The 22,502-nt window shown below is 54.9% G+C and overlaps 2 protein-coding genes across 4 annotated transcripts; both read right to left on the bottom strand.

The window, feature by feature from the left end:
* Positions 1–7,299: 7,299 nt before the first annotated feature.
* On the bottom strand, positions 7,300–14,379 carry Dok3 (docking protein 3). Of its 2 annotated transcripts, XM_013016071.1 has the most exons (6): positions 14,052–14,379; positions 13,388–13,586; positions 10,722–11,030; positions 8,708–8,807; positions 8,429–8,601; positions 7,300–8,146 (listed from the first exon to the last, which is right to left on the bottom strand). In XM_013016071.1, exons 2-6 carry the CDS (start codon positions 13,544–13,546, stop codon positions 7,451–7,453), a joined length of 1,437 nt encoding a protein of 478 aa, XP_012871525.1. In that variant the 5' UTR covers positions 13,547–13,586; positions 14,052–14,379; the 3' UTR covers positions 7,300–7,450. The 2 variants fall into 2 exon arrangements, with proteins under 2 accessions (XP_012871525.1, XP_012871526.1); XM_013016072.1 differs by lacking the exon at positions 14,052–14,379 and having other exon boundaries at positions 13,388–13,762.
* Positions 14,380–15,355: 976 nt separating this feature from the next.
* Ddx41 (DEAD (Asp-Glu-Ala-Asp) box polypeptide 41) lies at positions 15,356–22,282 on the bottom strand. Of its 2 annotated transcripts, XM_013016069.1 has the most exons (17): positions 22,242–22,282; positions 21,977–22,087; positions 21,689–21,848; positions 21,516–21,590; positions 21,331–21,391; positions 21,071–21,207; positions 20,144–20,216; positions 19,596–19,749; positions 19,374–19,510; positions 17,933–18,095; positions 17,561–17,692; positions 16,757–16,828; positions 16,556–16,652; positions 16,273–16,422; positions 16,065–16,136; positions 15,859–15,969; positions 15,356–15,665 (listed from the first exon to the last, which is right to left on the bottom strand). In XM_013016069.1, the coding sequence occupies exons 1-17, from the start codon at positions 22,266–22,268 to the stop codon at positions 15,529–15,531; spliced, it is 1,869 nt and encodes a 622-aa protein (XP_012871523.1). In that variant the 5' UTR covers positions 22,269–22,282; the 3' UTR covers positions 15,356–15,528. The 2 variants fall into 2 exon arrangements, with proteins under 2 accessions (XP_012871523.1, XP_012871524.1); XM_013016070.1 differs by lacking the exons at positions 15,356–15,665; positions 15,859–15,969 and having other exon boundaries at positions 16,273–16,417.
* Between the last annotated feature and the right edge of the window lie 220 nt (positions 22,283–22,502).

Genomic DNA, 22,502 nt, shown 5'->3' on the forward strand with positions numbered 1-22,502 from the left:
CGCGCCGAGATCCGCCGCCCGCGCTCTGACCCCGCCCCCGCCGACGCCGTGCGCTTTGAGCCCGCCGGAGGGGGCGCGGCTTCGTGGCCACGCCCACCACAAAGCCCGACCACGCCCTCGGGTGCCGCTTGGACCACGGGAAGCCCCGCCCAGGTATCCGTCGCACCCAATCACGAAATCCCATAGGTCTTTGAGTTGTGAGGCCCTGCCCCCTCGACCCCGCTCGTCCTGAGAAGGGCGGGGCCTGGGCGGGGCCTGGCTCCTGCTGACAGCGCCTCGCTGGAGGCGCCACTCAGCCCCTGGCGCCTCCCACTGGCGGAAGGAAAGAAAAACAGCCTTTAGGAAGCAGGTATCCAGACTGGGAAACCCACCTTGGGACAAGGGGACAATGACAAGCTTCTTTAAGGGTCAAGTGTGGCAGGAGCCATTCTGGCTCCAGGAACTGGAGTGGGTGGGAAAGCCAAAGGCGACAGGATGGTTTTTCCAGGGGCTAGACACGTAGCTCAGTGGGAAAGGGCCCGTTTAACTTGTGTGAGGCCCTGGGTTCAATCCCCAGCACCCAAACCAACCAAGCAAATGTTAAAAAAGGTTGGTGGGTGCTGGGGGCGGCACGCGCCTATAAAAGTAGCTGCTCAAGCGGCGGAGATCTGAGGATTGAGCTTCAAAGCCAGCCTAGGCAGGAAAGTCTGCGAGATTCTGATACCCAATTAACCAGCAAAAAGCTGGAAGTAGACATGTGACTCAAGTGGTACAGTGCCATCCTTGAGCAAAAAAAAGTCACGAGAAGCCAGGCTTTGGTGGCTTACGCCTGTCATCCTAGCTACTTAGGAGGCTGAGATCTGAGGTTCATGGTTCAAAGCCAGCCTGGGCAGGAAAGTCCGTGAGACTCTTATCTCCAATGAACCACCAGAAAACCAGAAGTGGCGCTGTGGCTCAAGTGGTAGAGTGTTCACCTTGAGCTGAAGAGCTCAGGGATAGCGCCCAGGCCCAGAGTTCAAGTCCCACAACTGACCAAAACAAAAAAGTCAATAGTAAGCACAAGGCCCTGAGTTTAAGCCTCAGTACTAGAACAAAAAACAAAGTTAGGATGGCAAAACATTCTTGTTATTGTTGTTGGTTGTGGGGCTCAAACTCAGGGCCTGAGTGCTGTCCCTGAGCTTTTCCACTCCAGGCTAGCACTCTACCACTTTAAGCTACAGAGCCATTTTTGGTTTTCTGGTGGTTTATTGGAGATAAGAGTCTCACGGACTTCCCTTCCCAGGCTGGCTTCAAAGCTCAATCCTCAGATCTCAGCCTCCTGAGTAGTTTAGGGTTATAGGCATGAGCCACCAGCACCCGGTTCCCAACGTGATATTTTTAAAGCAGAAATCACACTTCAGTTTTAGCATTCCAGTGGGCTCACACTGCACTTAAAATAACACTAAATTCCTTAAGACGGCACAACATTTAAGAAACTGGGTCAACCTCCCACTATTTGCACATTTCACTTGACTCACTCCGGCCACCTCGCTGTTCTTCCCATACGACAACATATTCCTGCCCCAGAACCTCTGAACTTGATGGTCCCGCTGCTAAAAATGCTCTTCTCCCATCCGGGCCCTGGTGGCTCACGCCTGTCATCCTAGCTACTCAGGAAGATGAGATCTGAGGATCACGGTTCAAAGCCAACCCTGGGCAGGAAAAGTCCGGGAGATTCTTATCTCCAATAAACCACCAGAAAACTGGAAGTGGTGCTGTGGCTCAAGTGGTAGACCACTCGCCATAAGCACACAGTCTCAGAAACAGACTTTTTCACTTCTCTTGGTGTAGACACTACCTCTTCCAAGGGGGCTTCCCTGACTGCCTGTCTAAAACAGTCATCCCTACATCCATCTGTATCTCACACCAGTTCCGGACCCAGCCAGCTTCATTACTTTCTCCATAGCACCCACTGACATTATAATGTATCTTATTAATTGTTTTGGTGCCAGTCCTAGGGCCTGATTGCAGGGCCTGGGCACTGTCCCTAAGCTTTTTGACTCAAGGCTGGCATTCTACCACTTGAGCCCCAACTCCATGTCTAGCTTTTGGTGTTAACTGCTGATGCTTTGAATCAGGATCCTCAGATCGCAGCCTCCTGAGTAGCTAGGATTATAGGCGTGAGCCACCAGTGCCTGGCTCCATGAGACTCTTCAATAATCAGCAAAAAGCCAGAAGGAGAGGTCTGATTCAAGTGATAGAGCCACACAGCTTTGAGCAAACAAGCTAAACAACAACACCCAGGCCCTGAGTTCAAGCCCAGTACTGGTACACATCGCACGTATGTGCACGCGTGTGCGCACGCACACACACACACATACATACACACACACACATACATACACACACACACGAATAATCTACTCTATTGCTTTCTCTTTCCCTGCCTCTAACCCATTAGCCGCTTTCATTGAGATTCCTTAGATTGCTTATGCTGTCTTCATACACAGTTACAAAGTATCTTGAAAATATTTACTTTGGGAGGGGGAATTTTTGTTTGTGGGACTTGAACTCAGGGCCTAGGCATTATCTCTGAGCTCTTTTGCTCAAGGCGAGCGCTCTACCACTTTGAGCCACAGCGTCACTTCTGGTTTTCTGGTGGTTCATTGGAGATCAGAGTCTCATGGACTGGCTTTGAATCTATGATTCTCAAGGTATCAGTTTTCTGTGTAGCTAGGATGATAGGCATGAGCCACTAGCACTGGGCTGAAATTATTTACTCCTTGTCTTTTCCCTCTCTGTTTCCCCTCATTCCCCAAAACACAATTGCTTTGCCCCCTCTCCCTCAGTACTGGGTTTGAACTAGGAGTTCACATTTGCTAAAGCAGGTACCACTGACTCTTGAACGATCTCTCTAAACCCTTTCTGCTTTCAGTAATATTCATATAGTCTTGTATTCTTACCTAGGTCAGTCTGTGCCATGATTTTCCTATTTCCGCTTTCTCTGGAGCTGGGATGACAGGTACAAGCCAACATGCCCAGTTTTCACTTGTGGAGATGAGGTCTCTCATTTTGCTTGGGCTGGCCTCAAATTATGCTCTTCCCAAGTAGCTGGGATTACAGGCGTGATCCTCCATGCTCAGCCCTGTATTGTTTCTCTACCATCCTGTAAGAGCCGAGGATTGTCCCTCTTCCATGGGGCCTGAACAGGCCACATGCAAACGAACAGAAGAAGGAAGGAAGAATTGCAAAACGCAACAGCCAGTGAACAAAAGAAGAAGTGGCAGCCGCAGGTCCTTGTCCCCTTCAGCAGACAGAGCCTGGGATCCCTTCCCTGGGTCAATGAAAGGCTAATAAGGCCTGGGTGGAGCGGCCCATGGTCCCAGCCAGGCAGTGCTTGGGAGGAACAGGACCTAGACTTGGGCACAGTGCCCCCTGGCGGCCAGGGTTCCCAAAACTCCCGGGTGACTCTAGGGTCCTGGAGATTTCCGTCCAGGCCCTTCCTCACAAAAGAGGCTTCGTTTACTCCTGTTCTTTCTTTTTCTTTTCTTTGTCGGTCATGGAGCTTGAACTCAGGGCCTGAGTGCTGTCCCTCAGCTCTTTTTGCTCAGTTTAATGCTCTACCTCTTTGAGCCACAGCGCCTCTTCCAGTTTTCTGATAGTCAGTTGGAGATAAGACTCTCACAGACTTTCCTACCAGGGCTGGCTTTGAACTGTGATCCTTGGACCTCAGGCTCCTGAGTAGCATGATCCACCAATACCCGGCTTCTTTCCCTCCCCCACCCTTCCTTCCTTCCTTTTCTTCCTTTTTTTTTGGGGGGGGGGAGGGGTAGGTCATAGGGCTTGAACTCACGGCCTAGGTGCTTGCCCTGAGTTTTTGCTCAAGGCTTGCACTCTACCACTTGAGCTACAGCTCCACTTCTGGCTTTATTTTTTGGCAGTCAATTGAAGATGAGAGCCTCGTGGACTTCCCTGAGTAGCTAGGATTACAGGTGTGACCCACTGGCACCTAGCCACATTTAAAAAAAAATTTTTTTTTACTATGTATTAAAATTGCATCCAGGGCTGGGAAGGTGGCTCAGTGGTAGAGTGCTTGCCTTGCATGCATGAGGCCCTGGGTTCGATTGCACAGCACCACATAAGCAGAAAAAGCCAGAAGTGGCACTGTGGCTCAAATGGTAGAGCCCTCGCCTTGAGCTGAAGAACTGAGGGACAGCGCCCAGGCCCAGAGTTCAAGTCCTACGACCGACAAAATAAAATAAAATAGCATCCAGGGGACCAACACAAGGGAGAAAGAACAAAAGAAAGAAAGAAAAGAAAGAGAGACACATCCACAAATCAGCCAACGACAAATGCTGGAGGGGATGTGGAGAAAGAGGAACCCTATTACACTGCTGGTGGGAATGTACACTTACACAAACACTTTGGAAAGCAGTCTGGAGGGTCCTTAGAAAACTAAAGATTGACCTCCCTTACGACCCAGTCATACCACTTCTAGGCATCTACCCTGAACAACAGAACCAATATACAAAGACACGTGCACCTCCATGTTTATTGCAGCACTGTTCACAATAGCTAGGATATGGAAACAACCCTGATGCCCCACCACAGATGAATGGATCCAAAAATTGTGGTATCTATACACAATGGAATATTATGCAGCTATTAGAAATGACAAAATAATGGCATTTGCAGGGAAATGGATGGAGCTAGAAGGAATCATGTTGAGCGAGGTAAGCCAAGAGCAAAGAGACAAACGGTACATGGTCTCTCTGACAAATGGATGCTAAATCCAAAATGTTAGCTGATATGACAAAATTAACAGGACTTAAGAAACAAAGAACTCCCACTCATCTGGTCGAACCACTACTAAATATCCCCATGCTGCTGATCACATGTATGGTGTCTATGTGTACACTGATATATGTTACAGACCGTGATAGACAATTTGCTCCAGGAAAGTTAGAATGAACTTGTGACTTTAAATGAGCATCATTATTCCACAATACTGTGAAATTTGGGAAATTATGTGATCACTTAATCACAATAAAAAAAAAAAAAGAACCTCGGGGAAGGTAGGGAGGGAGGGAGGGGATGGTAGGGGGAAAACAATGGAGGGGGTAACAATGTTCAATAGGAAGTGTACTCATAACCTTGCTCAAACCCTCTGTATAGTATCTTTACAATAAAAAAATTAAAAAAAAAGAAAAGAAAGGGAGAGAGAGAGGGGAGAAAGGGAGGTAGAGGGAGGGAGGGAGGGAGGGAGGAAGGAAGGAAGGAAGGAAGGAAGGAAGGAAGGAAGGAAGGAAGGAAGGAAGGATGGAAGGAAGGAAGGAAGGATGGAAGGAAGGAAAAGGAGCTGGCCGCTGCCAAGAAGCTGAGAGGGTCTGGGATACTCTTGTAATAAGGAGTAGCAGAGAAAAGGGGAGACGAGTTAGTTAAGGGGAGGTTGAGTGGTGAGAAAGAGGAAATGAGAGTAATAAACCCTTTGAGGAGTTTCCCTGCCAAGCAGAACAGGAAAATGGAGGGGGGGGGGGGGGTGGCTGCAGGGGAATGTGAGGTCAAGGGAGGGCATCTTAACATGGGAAATTTCAGCCGAGCACCCTGGCTCCCACCTGTAATCCTAGCAACTCTGGAGGCTGAGATCTGAGGATCTGAGATCTGAGGATCGGATTTTCTGTCCAGCTGGAGCAGAAAAGGCTGTGAGAGACTCTTATCTCCAGCAAAAAGCCAGAAGTGGAACTGTGGCCCAAGTAGTAGAGTGCCATCCTGGATTGAAAACCCTGAGAAAGAGTGTGAGGCCCAGGGTTCAAGCCCCCAGTACACACACACACACACACACACATACACACACACACAACTCCACATTGAAGTCACACTGTGAAAGAAGCAAAATGGAGCAGGGCCTACAGGACAGTGAGCAGTCACTGTAGGCCCATGTAAGGGACAGGAACTGTAGACCAGGCTACCAGAAGTGAACTATGAGGCGGTGGACAGAAGGCACTTGGAATGAAGATTGGTACATTACTGTCATAAAGACAGTGGTTCAGCCAGGCGTCGGTGATTCATACCTATCATCCTAGCTACTCAGGAGGCTGAGATCTGAGGATCATGGTTCAAAACTAGCCCAGGTAGGAAGGGCAGGAAAGTCCATGAGACTCTTAGCTCCAATTAACCATCAAAAAGCCAAAGGTGGAGCCGCAGCTCTAGTGGGAAAAAGCTAAAGGACAGAGCCCAGGCCCTACATTCAAGCCCCAGTACTGGCACAAAAAAAAAACGTGGAGTAGGAGACAAGGCTCAAATGGCAGTGCACCTACTTAACAAGCATGAAGTCAAAATTCTGGTTCTACAAAAAATAATGTGGAGCTGGGCCCCAGTGGCTCACGCCTGTCATCCTAGCTACTCAGGAGGCTGAGAACTGAGGATTGCAGTTCAAAGCCAGCTCAGGCTGGAAAGTCTATGTGACTCTTCTCTCCAATGAACCACCAGAAAACCAGAAGTGGCACTGTGGCTCAAGTGGTAGAGCGCTGGCCTTGAGCTGAAGAGCTGAGGGACAGCGCCCAGGCCCAGAGTTCAAATCTCATGACCAACCAAAAAACAAAAACCCAACAACTGTGTAGGTGAAATAAAATTGAGGCTTGGGTTTTGAGGTCAAGGGGTCAGATTGTCGAAGGCCTGACCACACTGAGCATGTGTTGGTGAGGTCAGGGCAGGGCTGACAGAGGAGACAGGACAGGTACTGGTTTTCAGGAAATGTGTCATCGCCCTTAGAAATGTCAGTTTCTTCATTGTGTGCGTGTGTGTGTGTGTGTGTGCGTGCCACTCTTGGGGCTTGAAATCTGGACCAGGGCACTGTCCCCGAGCTCCTTTTGCTCAAGACTCATATTGTACCACTTGAGCCCCAGCTCCAGCATCCCCTCTGGCTTTTTGGATGGTTCATTAAGAGATAAGAAGAGTCTCAGGGACTTTCTTGCCCAGGCTGGCTTCAAACCCTGCTCCTCAGATCTCAGCCTCCTGAGTAGCTGGGATGACGGGTGTGAGCCACCAGCGCCCAGCAGATATGTGTACCTTTCAAACCTTTCTCTTTCCTCCCCTGTGACCCCCAGCTTGGGTCTCCTGCCCCCCAATTTTGGTCCCTCAGGTTCAGTCTTCCCATGTCTCCATCCTGCATTTGACCACCACCTGCCTCTCTCTGCCTATGTGACATTCCTGCTGTATAGGGACCCAACATGGCCACCAGATTGCCTACACCCTGCCCCTCTGCTTCCGTGGATCGGAGCCACACGTGGCTGGAGTCAGACCCAGGTCCTCTGTGCCAGGAGCTAAAGTGACCCCAGGCAGTTGCAGGAGGGAACGGGAAGGCTTTATTATGAGCAAATCTGTACACTGTACATCCGGGTATTCACATAAGGGTCCCCCCTTCCCCCAGGCTGCCTGCTGGGGACATGTTTCCTCCAGGGCCCTGTTGTCTGTCACGTGACAGGCCTTGCTATCAGGGCCGATCACAGGGGACAGGACCCTTCTTCTTCTCCCGGCTCAGAAGGGTCACCAGCTTGGCCCGGAAACCCACCTGAGCCCCAGAACGGCCACCCTGCCCTGCCTCATCCAGCTCCAGTTCTAGAAGCCGCCGATACTGGGCCTCCAGGCTGCTGTCCTGAGCCGGGCTGGGCCAGCTTAGATCCTCACTGTTATGGTAGATGGGGCTGGCCAAGGGACTGTGGCTAGCTGGAGAGCCTTCGGGAGGCTTGGGAGCCGCCGTGGGCAGCGCCGGGCTGGCCTCGGGCACGCCCAGGTTCTCATAGAGGTGCTCAGCTGAGGCTGGCAGCCTGCTGCTGGGCTTACACACGGAGGCATAGAGGCAGGAGGCTGGATCTTCCAGGGCGGGGCCCAGCTGGAGCGGCAAGCTCTGGGGTCCAGGCTCAGCCACATGAGCTTTCTTGGAGGTGGATCGCTGGGGCCTACCCGGTGGTATGTCCTGAAGCTCTTCAGGGGGGTCAAGAGAGGGCAGGGAGATGGCCCGGGCTAGAAGGCAGGGCTGAGCGGGCCTGGGCGGCTCATGCAGCCGCTCTCGCTGGTGGGCGATGGCAGCGGCCACAGCCCCGCACAGGTCAGGGGCTCGTGGGCTGCTGAAGGCAAAGAGGCCCTCACCGGAGTCACAGCGCCGGCCAGCCTCGAAGGAGAACACGCCCTGTGGACAGGCCAGACAAGCCAGGGTCAGTCCTTCATTCTGGAAAGTCCCGGGACTTGAACTCAGGGCCTGGGCGCCGTCCCTGAGCTCTTCAGCTCATAAGTGAGCACATTGAAGCCACAGCACCAATTCTGGTGTTCATGGGAGGTTAAGAGCCTCAGGAGCCTTCCTGCCTGGACTGGCTTTGAACCGGGATCCTCAGATCTCAGCCTCCTGAGTAGCTGGGATGACAGGCGTGAGGGCATCAGCAGGGGGGTGAAGGGGGTTGGGCTAGCATCTCACCTTGTCAGAGCCAAACTTCCGCAGGAAGTGGTAAGGCCAGGTGTAGAGGTCTTGGGAGCGGGCTGTGTCTCTCAGCCGGATGGCATCAGGGCCCAGCACCAGGAGATAGGACCCCTTCAGTTGGCAGCGGACAGCAGCCTTGTTCCTTTGCACAACCACTGGAAACTCGCCCGCTGCAGGCAGGCAGAGAGGACACACCATCAGCCCCACACAGCTTGGTTCTGGGGGTGACAGATTGAGTCCCCTCAGGCTTTCTTTCCCCATTATCCCCTGACTCACCTTCCTGCCAGGAAGAGTAAATGGAGTTGTCCTCCATGGGGACCAGGCCCTTTGGGGGAGACTGGGTCGCTGCAGGCCTGGATGAACAGTTCCCTGTGCCCTAGGGAACAGGCTCAAGGTCAGCGGGTCAAGTTCAAGTCAGCGGTTAAGAGTACTCGGGTTCTTCTTCCTGACCCTTCCCGCCCAGGGCCAGCAGTCCATGCACCCCAGGGCCAGTCCCAGGTCTGCTTGGCACCTGCTGGATTCTGGGGATGCCCTCCTAGGCATGATGGAGCAGCGATTGGGGGGGTGGGCTTTTGGGGGGGCGGAGCCTGCCGGTGACGGACAGCAACCAAGTAGATGCTTCCATCACAGCCCGCAGGCCTGGCCCCAGTGAAGGGGTGGGTGGTTTAGGGGTGGCTCATCTGAATGAATCCCTCAGTGAGCAACACCCCAGGCTTCCTTCTCTATCTCCCCAAAACCACCTGTGAGTCACTTTTTTTTTTTTTAAGTCAGTCGTGGGGCTTGAACTCTGGGCCTGGGTGCTGTCCCTCAACTCTTCAGCCCTAGGCGAGTGCGCTACCACTTGAGCCATAGCATCACTTCCGGCTTTCTGGTGCTTTATTAAAGAGTCTCACAGACTTTCCTGCCTGGGCTGGCTTTGAATCATGATCCTCAGATCTCAGCCTCCTGAGTAGCTAGGATTATAGATGTGAGCCACTGGTACCTGGCTCAAAATTTGTGTGTGTGTGGATAAAATACAATTTACCATTTGAATATTGTAAAACTCACAATTCAGTGTGTATGTGTGTGTGTTAGTATATTAAGGAGGTGATATGGCCATCATCACTATCAAATTCCAAGAACTCAATTATCACCCCAAATGGAAACTCTGTGTCTGTCGGCACTCGCTTCCCATTTTTACCCTCTTTTACAGTTGTAGTCATAACTCATCTGTTTCTATCTTTACATATTTGTCTTACAGAAGTAGAATCACACAAGATAAGAACATTCATGTGGGTCTTGGTGGTAGAGTGCTTGCCTAGCATGCATGAAGCCCTGGGTTTGATTCCTCAGCACCCACATACATAGAAAAAGCCAGGAGTGGTGCTGTGGCTCAAGTGGTAGAGTGTTAGCCTTGAGCAGATGAAAATCAGGGGCAGTGCTCAGGCCCTGAGTTCAAGCTCCAGGACTGGCAAAAAAACACAAAAACAAAAACAACAAGTTCATGTTCAAGGTTCATCCATGCAACATGTGTCTGTGGTGCCTTGCTTTTTTTATGGCTGAGTCGCTCTCCAGTGTTTGGAGATTGCGTTTTGGTGATCCATTCATCAGGGGGGTAGATACGAATAGGTTGGCAACTGCGAATAGCAGTTCACGCGAATAGCAGGTGTCACGTGAACATGTTTCGATACTCTTGGGTACAAATCAAGTGGTTGCGTTGCTGGGTCATACGGTCAGTCCATGACGACCATTTTGAGGAACCACCAAACTTGTTCCCTAGGGTCCATTACAGACCTGGGAGATTTTTACAACCATCAGCATCTGGCTTTAAACACTCCAATGGCTTCTCCTCTGACTCAGAATAAAATTCCCCACTCCACCCACGGCCTATTTTGCTTTATGGTCAAGACGTTTTCCTTCCTTCCTTCCTTCCTTCTTTCCTTTCTCCCTCTCTCCCTCCCCTCCTCTCCTCTCCCCTTCCCTTCCTCTCTTCCTTCCTTTCTTTCTTTGCTTTCTTGTTGTTCAGGCCCACCATCCCCTCCTCAGAGAAGCTTCTTTGGCCTCTTGTCTGCCTGTTCGCTCCAATCCCATCCCCGAGTCTTATTTCCTGTCTAGCATGCATGCACAGCCCTCTAGGATTTGTCCTATGACTTTCTGGGCGATTTCCCAGCCTCGCAGGTGGTTGGCAACGTTGAGCAAGTGACAGGATGTGAGTGAATATGCGTGGGGGTGACGTCACCCCAGCCCTGCCCCCCTCACCCGTGCCGCCCCCCCCCACACCCTCCACCTGGCCCCCGGCCCCTGTACTCACAGGGAAGGCCAGCTGGCAGATGGGCCCTATCCATGACTGGCGATGCTGGGCGGCCAGCAGGTGGCTTCGCTCTGTGGTGGTGAGCAGGAAGGCACCCGTGTCCCGGGGGCAGCTTTCGTGGTCCGTGGGCAGCACAGACACGCAGTCAGCCAGGCGGATGACCCTGCGCTCCCCGCGCCGCCCGGGCCCCGCAGCAGGTCGGTCACTCGCTGGCCCCGGGCCGCCATCGCGCATGTCCCAGCTCTCCAGCCGGGCCACGCCGGACGGGCCTCCAGCGTACAGCAGGGCCCACACCTTCCGCCACGACTTCTAAGGTGGGGAGGGGGGACAGGGAGACCATGGGTGGCAGGGTGTCCCTGTCACTTAGGCCAGCACAAGCTGCTCAGCAACTGAGCATTTTCGCCCTGATGTCAAGGGTACCAGGGCTGGGCCAGGCAGCTTGAGCGAAAGTATGTGTTTGGGACCAGTCAGCCCTGGGTTCAAATACCACACTGCCATTTCTTGCGATCTCAGAAAAGCTAGCATCTGGGCTGGGAAGGTGGCTCAGTGGTAGAGTGCTTACCTAGCATACAGGAAGCCCTGGGTTCCACAGTGCCACAGACACAGAAAAGGCTGGAAGTGGTGCTGTGGCTCAAGTGGTAGAGTGCTAGCCTGAAGCAAAAGCAGCTCAGGGACAGTGCCCAGGCCCTCAGTTTAAGCCCCAGGACTGGCAAAGAAAAAAGAAAAGAAAAGAAAAGCTGGGCCCTGGTGGCTCACACCTGTCATCCTACCTACTCAGGAGGCTGAGATCTGAGGATCGCGGTTCAAAGCCAGCCCGGGCAGGAAAATCTGTGAGATTCTTTTTTTGTTGGTTGTGGAGCTTGAACTCAGGGCCTGGGCGCTGTCCCTCAGCTCTTCAGCTCAAAGTGAGTGCTCTACCACTTGAGCAACAGCGCCACTTCTGTTTTTCTGGTGGTTTATGGGAGATCAGAGTCTCATGGACTTTGCAGCCCAGGCTGGCTTTGAACCGCGATCCTCAGATCTCAGCCTCCTGAGTAGCTAGGTTTACAGAGGTGAGCCACCAATGCCCAGCTCTGTGAGACTCATCTCCAAGGAACCACCAGAAAACCAGAAGTGGCGCTGTGGTTCAAGGGGTAGAGCGCTCGCTTTGAGCTGAAGAGCTGAGGGACAGCATCCAGGCCAGAGTTCAAGCCCCACGACCAACAACAACAAAAAATAACCAGTATCCTAGTCTTCTAAGGACCATGAAGACTTCTTCTGAAGTTTCTACACAGTCTATGCATATATTTATATATTCTTTTTTTTCCTTTTCTTGGTGCCAGTATTAAGGCTTGAACTCAGGGCCTCTCCTACTCTTGCTTGGCTTTTCTGCTCAAGGCTGGTACCTTAGGTCTTGAGCGACACCTCCAATTATGGCTTTTTTTTAGTAGTAGTTTGCTGGAGATAAGAGTCTCATGGACTTTTTTTTTTTTTCTTTGTCAGTCATGGGGTCTGAACTTTGGGCCTGGGCACAGTCTCTCAGCTCTTCAGCTCAAAGCTAGTGCTCTATACTTGAGCCAGAGCACCATTTCCAGTTTTCTGGTGGTTCATGAGAGATGAGTCTCATGGACTTTCCTGCCGGGGTTGGCTTTGAACTGTGATCCGCAGATCTCAGTCTCCTGGGTAGCTGGGATGACAGGCTCGTGAGCCACTGGCGCCCAGCTTCCACTTCCAGTATTTTAGATAAGAATCTCAGGGACTTTTCTGCCCAGGCTGGCTTCGAACCTCGATCCCGAGTAGCTTGGATTATAGGCAGGAGCCACCAGTGCCAGGCTATGTCTCTAGTCATGGGTGACCCATCTGATACTACTATGTTGATCCCCTCCCCCCCAAAAAAAAGGACACTTTCAGGGTGGGTCGGAAGGAGGCTGTGTGTCTTGCAGGAAAGGAAGGAAACATGCAAATACCTTCTAACAAAGGAAACAGGTGGTTTATCCTCTTGGGTAGCAGCTGTGGGCAAAGGTGAATTCCCCGCCGCACCCCCCCCCCCCCCCCCGCCAAGCCCTTGACAGAGATAGGGGCCCTGCCTGACTCTGGGTACTGGTCTACCTCTGGGCACTCTAGCTTTACCCCTGGCCCTTTAGGGATGGGCTCTGTGCCCCTACCACATGAGTCAGAAGGCAGAGGCTCTGTCCAGTTTGCCAATCTCTCTCTGGTTGCTTGTTTGAAGCTGTGGCTCTATCACACCAGCCATGCCTCCAGTCCAGCATTTTGCTGGTTCATTGGAGATAGGAGCCCCAGGGGGTTGGGCTGGCTTTTCTGCATGTCCTCAAATCACGATCCTCCAGGCCTCAGCCTCCTGAGTAGCTAAACATTGCCAGCGCGTGAGCCCCCAGTGCCTCTTAGCGGAGATGGTGACTTAGACCCTTCCTGGATTTGCAGCTTCCCCATCTCTACCCGAAGACAGGGGCTGAGTAAAGCAGGTTTTGTTTTTGTTTTAACCCCGACCCTCCCAGGCCCAGAACCTGCTCTCTTCTGCTCACTCGTGAGTTCCTGGACTCCCCGCTCCGACCCAGACCGCTTTACTGCCTCCCTAGGTCCTGGCAGAGTCAGCTGGGCAATGCCAGGCCAGCTTTCTCTGCCTACCTCTGGCCCTTGGCAGCTGCCTGGCAGCCGGGAAATCCCACCTTGCCAAACTTGACCTGCTGCTGGTAGAGGACGCCATCCTTGACGGGGGTCTCCACGGACTCCATGGGTTGAGCTGTTGTGAAGACTTGAGGAGACTGGCAGCCAGGCGGACAGGAACTTCTCCAACTTCCCCTTCTGCCGCTTCCCCCTCCCTTCATCCACAGCGGCCGGGGGAGGGGAGCACCGCTGGGGCTTGGGCTAAGGGGATGGGGGACAGAACATGTTTCTTCCTCGAGGTCTTGGCCAGCGCCAAGTGCTCACACCTGCCTGGTCGGGGTCTCAGTGGATGGGCGGAAGGGCAGTGGATCTCCAAGGCCGCACCAAGTCAGCTGGGCATGAGAGTCTGACCACAGGCAGGCTGTCTTGAGTCACAAGACCTGGGCTCCCCCCTACCCCCCCATCATTGTACCGCCCTGCCCCCACCAAGACCCTCCTCTGGCCCGGTGATCTCCTGGCTCTCCACCTCCTGATTCCTTGGGTTTCCGCCATTGGGCTTGTTAGTGGTGGTCGTGGGGGATTGAACTCAGGGCCTTGTGTGTGTGGAAGTATCATCTCAAATAGAATGTGCCATATGCCAGCCCTGACTCTGAATCAGTTGTCTCTCTCATCTTGCGGTCTGGCTTGGGTCTCTTGGCCTGTTTCCCCATACTTCAGCCCTCTTACCTTGGTATTGCTCAGCTGGCAGGCAGGGTGGGGTGGGTGAGGAGGGGGAATGCTGCTTCCTCCGAGAAGCCTTCCCGGACCACTCCAAGGTGTCAGAGAGCATCAGCACATCGGACGGCTGTTCGTGTGAGATCTATGCCCTCCCCGCCCTGGCCTCCACCACTCGGGTGTGGGTGGCAGGCACCCAGTGGGCGTCCCAGAGAGGTCACGTGTGCTAATAAAGCTTTGCTTCCTGCTGAGGGCTTTTTTTTTTTTTTTTTGAACTCCTTGTTTTGCTAGAGGCCAGTATTGGTGGGCCACTGTACTGATCCTGGGAAATCCTATCCCTGAGGAGGGGCTGGCCTTGTGCCCACCGGGGTCCAGGGGCCCCAACCCGCGCCCCCCGCCCCCCTTACCCCGCCCCATGTCCTTTGTGTGGTCTGTATCCGCCTTGCTATTTCAATGATGAGGAAATCAAGGCTGAGAAAGTTAAGCAACCTGCTTCAAGCCCAGCACCACACACAGCTTGAGCAACTGCTGTACTGCTGGGTTAGGCCAGTGAGGAGCCGAGCTGCGCGCCCCCCCCCTCTGCCCCCCTGCTTGCCAGGTACTGGTGGTCCTGGGGCTTGAACTCAGGGGCCTGGGCACTGTCCCTGAGCTTTTGTGCTCAAGGCTTGTGCTTTGTTTCTTGGCTAGTGCCATGTGTGGCTTTTTGGTGATGATGATAAGAGAGGAAGTCACGTGCTTTCCTGCCCGGGGGAAATGAATGAGGATCCTCAGATCTCAGCCTCCTGAGCAGCTGGGGTGACAGGCGGGAGCCACGGGGTACCTGGCCAGGTGCTGAAATCTTGACCCGCTGGCAGTCTTGTGATAGCCATGCGGATTCCCAGCCGAGCCTCCCACTTACCTGGGATCCACTAGGCTCTTGGGGACCCTGACAGCCCCAGCCTGAGCTGGGCACACAGAGGGCTGGGGGAGGGGAGCAGTCTCGTGGCATCTGCCACCTCTTCCATGAATGGAACTGAGTGCCCCTTGGCTGGGGCGGTGGCAGGGGCCTGGGGCAGGAAGAGGCCTCCCAAGGGGCTCTACAAGTCTCAGAATGTCGCAGGAAGAGAGAGAGACGGAGACGTAGCCATTTCCTCTTGGCCCCCCCCCCCGTGATCCCTCCTTAGGTCACCCCCCCCCCACACCTCTAGCAGGGCTCATGAGGATGTGCCCCGAGCCCTGGGAAAAGAGGGCGCAGGACAGGCAGCCAAGTGCCAGCAGGTGGGGACACCTTGCAGCCGAACCCCAAACAGGGCAACCAGGGCAGAAGGCGAGACAGAGGCAGGGCGGGGCTGTGCTTTAATAGCAACGAGAAGACAGGGAGGAGAAACAAAAATAGTCATTCTGGGGTGGGGGTCCAGGGAATGCCCAGGCCGGCTGGGCCAAGGGGGCTGGCTTCCTGTCCAGCGGGCTGGTGTGTGTGGGGAGTGCAGGCCTGAGACTGTGTCCTTGGCTAGAAGTCCATGGAGCTGTGGGCCAGGTAGTCCTTGCGGCCAATGTTGCTGACCTGCTTGGTCTGCATGGCTTCCAGCTTGGGGCAGTCGGTGATGCGATGGCCCAGCCCCCCGCAGAAGGCACAGCCACGCTCTCCTGTGCGGGAGGCCGGGAGCTGGGTCAGCCAGGCCGCAGGGCCCTCCGTTATGGAGTCCACCCGTGTCATGAACAAACGGCTGCCTTCCATGCTGCTCCCGCCTCCCTGCCTCCAGGGACTGGTGCTCCAGCCTGCCATTCACCTCCAAGGTCCAGTGGGGACGCATCCCTGCCTTCCCACCCGGCCCCTCACCTCCAATGTCCAGCATGGACTCGTCCCCGCAGTGCAGGACTTGCAGCACAGGCGGCACCTTCTGCTTGGCTTCCAGCAGCAAGGCCTTGAGGTCCATGAGCACCGACTCATCTGGAGGAGAGGAGGGAAGGTCAGGCCCCGCCCCGGGAGGCCACACACACACACAGGACTTGGGACAGCTCTGGTGGCTGTGGTGACCAACTCACCGCATGCCTTGTTGATGAAGGTGGTGGCGATTCCTGTGTTTCCGGAGCGCCCGGTGCGGCCGATCCGGTGCACTGGAGAGGGAGAGAGAGGGAGAGAGAAAGGGAGTGGGAACAGGTCTGGCTTACTGCCCAGGCACTGGCAGGCTTGCTTCTTCTTGTGTGTTGCCCACACCCTGTCGCCCCCACCCCAACACCCCAAGCTCCTTACCGTAGTTCTCGATTTCCTCAGGCATGTCGTAATTAATGACGTGCTGGATGGCAGGGAAATCCAGGCCCTTGGAAGCCACATCGGTGGCCACTAGGACGTCTTTCTTGCCCTCTCGGAAGGCCTCGATGGCTTTGGTCCGTTCCTCCTGGTCTAGGGAAGGGCAGGTAGAGACTGTCAGGCTGATAGTAGTAGTTCTGGAAGCGGTGGTGGGCAGGCTGGGGAGGGGGAGAGGAAGGGGCTGTGATGGCAGAGGGGCCCATGCCAAGGATTGCACTGCCCTGACCTTTGCCCCCGTGGATGGCCACGGCCTCGACCCCCTTGAGCAGCAGGTATTCGTGGATCGCATCCACATCTGCTTTCTTCTCCGCAAAGATGAGCACCTGCCCGGGAAGGCGTTGGTCCAGTCAGAGGGCGTGCTGCTAGCTTCCCCTTACCACCCTCCCCCTCACGCGGGTCCCCAGGCACCAGCCGGCCGCTGACGCACCGGCGGGGGGGTCTTCTGCAGGCACTCCAGCAGGTACACCATCTTGGCCTCTTCCTTCACGTATTCTACCTCCTGCCGCCAAAGGAACCAGGTCAGGGGATCCCGGCGAGAGGCAACCCCAGTCCTGGTCCTGCCACAAGAGGCCGGGCCTCTAAGATGAGACAGGTGACCAATGGCCTTTTTTTTTTTTGGCCAGTCCTGGGGCTGGAAGTCAGGGCCTGAGGCTCTGGCCCTGAGCCTCTCTGTACCCAGGGGTAAAGCTCTACCACTTGAGCCACAGCACCACATATGGCTTGTTTTGTGCTGGTTAACTGGAGATAAGAATATCTTGGGTGTTGGTGGCTCATACCTGTCATCCTGGCTACTCAGGAGGCTGAGATCTGAGGATCACGGTTCAAAGCCAGCCTCAGCAGGAATGTCTGTGAGACTCTTATCTCCAATGAACCATCAGAAAACCAGAAGTGGCACTGTGGCTCAAGTGGTGGAGTGCTCGCCTTGAGCTGAAGAGCTGAGGGACAGGCCCCGAGTTCAAGCCAACCAAAAAAAAAAGTCTCACAGACTTTCCTGCCCAGGCTGGCTTCAAACCATGATCCTCAGATCTCAGCCTCTAGGCTGACAGGCGTGAGCCACCGGCACCCAGCTAGCAGCCTTCTGCCACCCAGGGCTGAGCACCCTAAGAATGGCCTTGGCTAAAGGCTGGGGGGAGAAGAGGGGGTTCAATGGAACCTCCTGGCCACACAAGGTGGATTTTTTTTTTGCTCTAATCAGTCTCAGGGCGGCCTCACAGGTGACAGATCTGCCTACCTGGATGACATCGAGGCTGGCGGCCCCGGCGCGCCCCACATTAATGGTGACAGGTTTTACCAGGGCACTCTTGGCAAAGTTCTGAATCTTCTTGGGCATGGTGGCACTGAAGAGTAGAGTCTGTCGCTGGCCCTGGGGGAATGGTGGGTCAAAGGGCAGAGGGTGTGAAGGGCTGGGCACCGGGCCTACAGAGGGAAGGGGGAGGAAGTGGGGGGGGGGCCTGAGGAGGCTGAGATTCTGAAGGAGAGAGGGATAGTGTGTGTGTGTGTGTGTGTGTGTGTGTGTGTGTGTGGAGGGGGGGGGGAAATCCCTGTTCTTGGATGGGATATTCATGGGCTTAGGGAAGGGCCCAGAAATGCCGAGGCCCGGCACCTTGAAGTAGGAGAAGATGGTGCGGATGTCCCCCTCGAAGCCCATATCAATCATGCGGTCGGCCTCATCCAGGGCCAGGTAGCGACAGATGTCCAGGCTGACCATTTTCTTCTGTAGCAAATCCATGAGGCGCCCAGGGGTGGCCACCATCATGTGCACACCGCTGAGGGTACAAAGAGAAAGACCGAGGTTGGAGCCGCAGCACTGCTTCTGGCTTTTTGGAGTAGTTTACTGGAGCTAAGAGTCTCACGGAGTTTCCTGCCCGGACTGTATCCTCAGATCTCAGCCTCCTGAGTAGCTAGGATGACAGGCGTGAGCCACCGGTGCCCGGCTCTAAGAAACCTTTTTTGTTGTTTTTTCACTGGTATTGGGACTTGAACTCATGGTCTAGTCCCTGTCCTTGAGCTTTTGATCAAGGCTAGCGCTGCTCTACTACTTGAGCCACCATTTTTTGGAGATAAGAGTCTCATGGATTGGGCTGGGAAGGTGGCTCAGTGGTAGAGCGCTTGCCTTGCATGCATGAGGCCCTGGGTTTGATTCCCCAGCACCACATAAGCAAAAAGAAAAAAAGGCGAAGTGGCGCTGTGGCTCAAGTGGTAGAGCGCTAGCCTTGAGCTAAAGAGCTGAGGGACAGCGCCCAGGCCCAGAGTTCAGGCCCACGACCAGACCCCCCAAAAAAAGAGTCCATGGATTTCATGCCTGGGTTGGCTTCAGACCATGATCCTCAGACCTGAGCCTTCTGAGTAGCAAGGTTTACTGGTGTGACGGTGACTAATTCTTTCTTCTCTCTCTTCATGACTCCCACCATCCTGCCCTAGGTACGGCATGCCTCTCTTTCAGAGGGGCTGCACCCTTCTGGCCAGTGCTTAGGCTGGCACCCCTTGTCTCCCTGGAGGGGGTCTGCTGTCTCAGCCTCTGCAGAGGCTGCACCCCAGGCTCTCAGTCCCTTCACAGGCCTTGCTGGGCTCACTTTCCTGGTCCTCCGATTTCTCCTTCCCTGAGCTTGGGAATGCCTCCGACACAGAGGCAGAGTCTTGCCCAGCGTAGAGCCTAGCATCTACCCCAGGGCATCTGGCGATGTCTGCTGGGGATTGCTCTGTGTGGAAAGGACACGGGTGCCACTGGCATCTGGCCTGTCCCCAGCGCCTCAGGGTCATTGGGCTAACCACACTGAACAAGTCTGGCTTTTCTGGACACTGCACGGCTCACCTATACCTTCCCTGTAAAGCCACCCCATCCTCTTCCCTTCTAGATGCCCCCAGACATTCCACATCATGCATTCCCACAATACCCCTGGGCCCTCTCCAAACCACCTTCCCTTACATATGGGTCCATCAGAGGCCTCTGGCAGGGCCTGTGCAGTAGTTAAAGGGTCGCCTTGTTCTGGGGGGCTCGGAGGGAGCTTGGGGGGCGGGGGAGAGCTCGGAGTGTCTGCACTCACTGTCGGATGGTCTCCATTTGCTCTTTGACAGACATGCCTCCAATGCAGAGGGCACAGCGCAGGAGCGGGGAGCTGTCCTCTTGCAGCAGGCGACAGTAATACTCCAGGATGCCGTGCGTCTGCCGGGCCAGCTCCCGCTGCAGGCACAGGGATGGGGCTCGTACCCCAACAGTCTCCTCACCTACCTCCCCGCCCCCCCCTTCCCCGCCGTGTCTATCTTACCGAGGGGCAAATGATGAGTCCGTAGGGCCCCTCACGCTTGGAGAAAGGCAACCGCTTCTCTTGCTCCAGGCAAAACATGATGACAGGCAGGGTAAACACCAGAGTCTTGCCTGACCCGGTGAAAGCTATACCAATCATGTCCCGGCCAGACAGACTGTTTAAAAGAGAGGACATGGGCTGGGGAGGTGGCTTAGTGGTAGAGTGCTTTCCTAGCAAGCAGGAAGCCCTGGATCTGATTCTTCAGTATACACATACACAGAAAAAGGCAGTAGTGGTGCTGTGGCTTAAGTAGTATAGCTCTAACTTTGAGCAAAAGACACTCAGGGGCAGTGTCTAGGCCCTGAATTCAAGCCCCAGAACTGTCGAGAGAGAGAGAGAGAGAGAGAGAGAGAGAGAGAGAGAGAGAGAGAGAGAGGAGACACACTGCACACTGCAGCCAGGCCTGGTGGAAGACAGTGGCTACTTCTCTAGCCAAACACTGCTGGCCCCCCTCCCCCCCATCCCCCACTGCCCTCCTCTGGAACCCCAGGTCTACGGTGTGCACTCACATGGTGGGTATGCCCTGGATCTGAATGGGTGTTGGGTGAAGGATGCCTTTCTTCTTCAGGCCTCGAAGGATTGCTATGAAAAATAAGAGGCTTTACTGGGGGTCCCAGAGCAGGTACAGTGAGCACTTCCTCACTGCTCTCAGGCTCAGGGAGAGGGAAGCGAGAGAGATTTCTTTGTTCAATGTCCACTGGCTTCCTGGAGCCAAGATTCCCACCCAGGCCTAAGCCCAGTGTCACCTTTCCACCAAAACTTTGAAACAATAGAAGAGAGTGAGACATGAGAGAAATAACTTGAAAGAAGTTCCTTCTCAAATCCCTCCATCCCCATTGTTGGGCTCAGTAGGGTTGGGCATATACTCACACAGAGGCTTGGTTATGAAAGTGGAGCTGTTGGCTGGGCACTGGTGGCTCATGCCTGTAATCCCAGCTACTTAGAAGCTGGGGTCTGAGAATCAAAGCTCTGCCAGCCCATGCAGAAATGTTTATCAGAATTTTTTGTTTTTCTTTTTGGTCAGTCATGGGGCTTGAACTCTAGGCCTGGGTGCTGTCCCTGAGCTCTTCAGCTGAAGGCCAGTGCTCTACCACTTGAGCCACAGCGCCACTTCTAGTTTTCTGGTGGTTAATTGGAGGTAAGAGTCTCACAGGCTTTCCTGTCCAGGGTGGCCTTGAACCACGATCCTAAGATCTCAGTCTCCTGAGTAGCTATGATTATAGGAGTGAGCCACCAGTGCCCGGCTCCATCAGACTTTTATCTCCAATGGCACAAAAGCTAGAAGTGGAGGTGTGGCTCAAGTGATAGTGCTCAGGCCTTGAGGGAAAAGGTAAGGGATTATGTCCTGGCTCTGAGTTCAACCCCCAGTATTGGCACGCATGCGTGCACGCACAAACACAGACACAGAGCATGGTTGTCTCACTGTTTTTAGGTACCTGCGGGAAACTTCATTTCCTTGAAGCTCTTGATGGGTGGTGGGATGCCATCTCCCTCCACCAGAATGTGATACTTCTTCCGTACTCGTTCATGCCTCTCTTCAGACATGTTCAGGACATAACGGGGTGGAGTCCAACTGAGGGTCAACAGTCGTGGTCAAGAAAAGTTATCTGAGCATAGCAGGTCTCTGGGTGCCACCACCAGGGTCCACCACACATCATCCCAGCTACGGGCAACCGCACAGACTACAGAGATGTACCTGGTTTTGATGGGGTCATCGTACGTGATGCCCTTGGCCATCTCCTTCACTGACATCAAGGCTAAGGAGACAAGACATAGCTCAAGGCTGGCTCTTGCTTCCCAGAGGGTGAGACCCCTCTGCCTGAGGTTGGAGGAGAGGGGACTCTGTCTGCCTCCCCTTTTGCCCTGGAGCTGGCACAATACCTCGTCCTTCCGCTACACTCTCCAGAATCTTCTCTTCTTCCTTGAGCTGCTTCTCCTTTGCAGACTCCTTGCGGGCTGAGGAAGGAAATCAAAGATGTCAAGAGATACCAACACAAGTGGCCAGGCTTAGCTGTGCTCTTCTGGCCCTGCCAGGCAGTGCTGCCCCAACCCACCTTCAGCCTTCTCTTTGAGGTGCTGGTGCTGATCCAAGAGGCTGACGTTGGACTGAGGGCCCAGGGGGATGTCGTCTTCATCCCCCCGGGGCTCGCTGCCGCTGTCCTGCTGCTCCTCCTCCGCGGCTCCCTTGCGTCTGCGCTGCAGCAGCTTCTGAAGCTGGGGTTCCACCAGTTCCCCTCAGAGCAAAGCCCGGAGACAAGAGGAGGGGGCATCCCGGGAAGGGCGGGGTGTACCCCCAAGGCCAGGGTCACCCACCCCGCTCCCCGCCCACCAGCGCCCCTCACCAGGAGCTGCCGGCGCTGTCGCAGCGGCACATACGGCACGTAGTCTTCCTCCTCCCCATCCTCATCCTCGGAGCGACTCCCTCCGGCAGTCGCCTCGTCAGGGCGGGCCCGCTGTGGATACGCACGAAGTCAGGCCCGCGACCCCTCCCCGGCTCCCGACTCAGGCCCGCGACCCCCTCCCCGGCTCCCCACACACCGGCCCGGCTCAGGCCCGCGACCCCCTCCCCGGCTCCGGACCCGCGCGCGCCCCGGCCGCCGTTCCCACCTTCCGCTCGGGTTCCGACTCCTCCATCCTTGGCGCACGCATGCGCGCTCCGGACGACCACGCCCCCACGCTGCAACGAGAACCAATCAGGTGAGAGGGCATGGGCGTCGGCGCCTAGCAACAACGCGGAGCGCCGGGTGGCGCCGAGGGACAAACTTCCTTCCGAAGAGGCGGTAGCCCGACGGGACCGTGAGCGGTGCCGGGGGGTGAGGGCGAAGGCGTCAGGCCGGACGCCGGAGGACGTGCGGCGCGGGGCTCCGG

The sequence above is a fragment of the Dipodomys ordii genome, unplaced genomic scaffold (assembly GCF_000151885.1).
Source record: "Dipodomys ordii isolate 6190 unplaced genomic scaffold, Dord_2.0 Scaffold29, whole genome shotgun sequence".
Classification (NCBI taxonomy): domain Eukaryota; kingdom Metazoa; phylum Chordata; class Mammalia; order Rodentia; family Heteromyidae; genus Dipodomys; species Dipodomys ordii.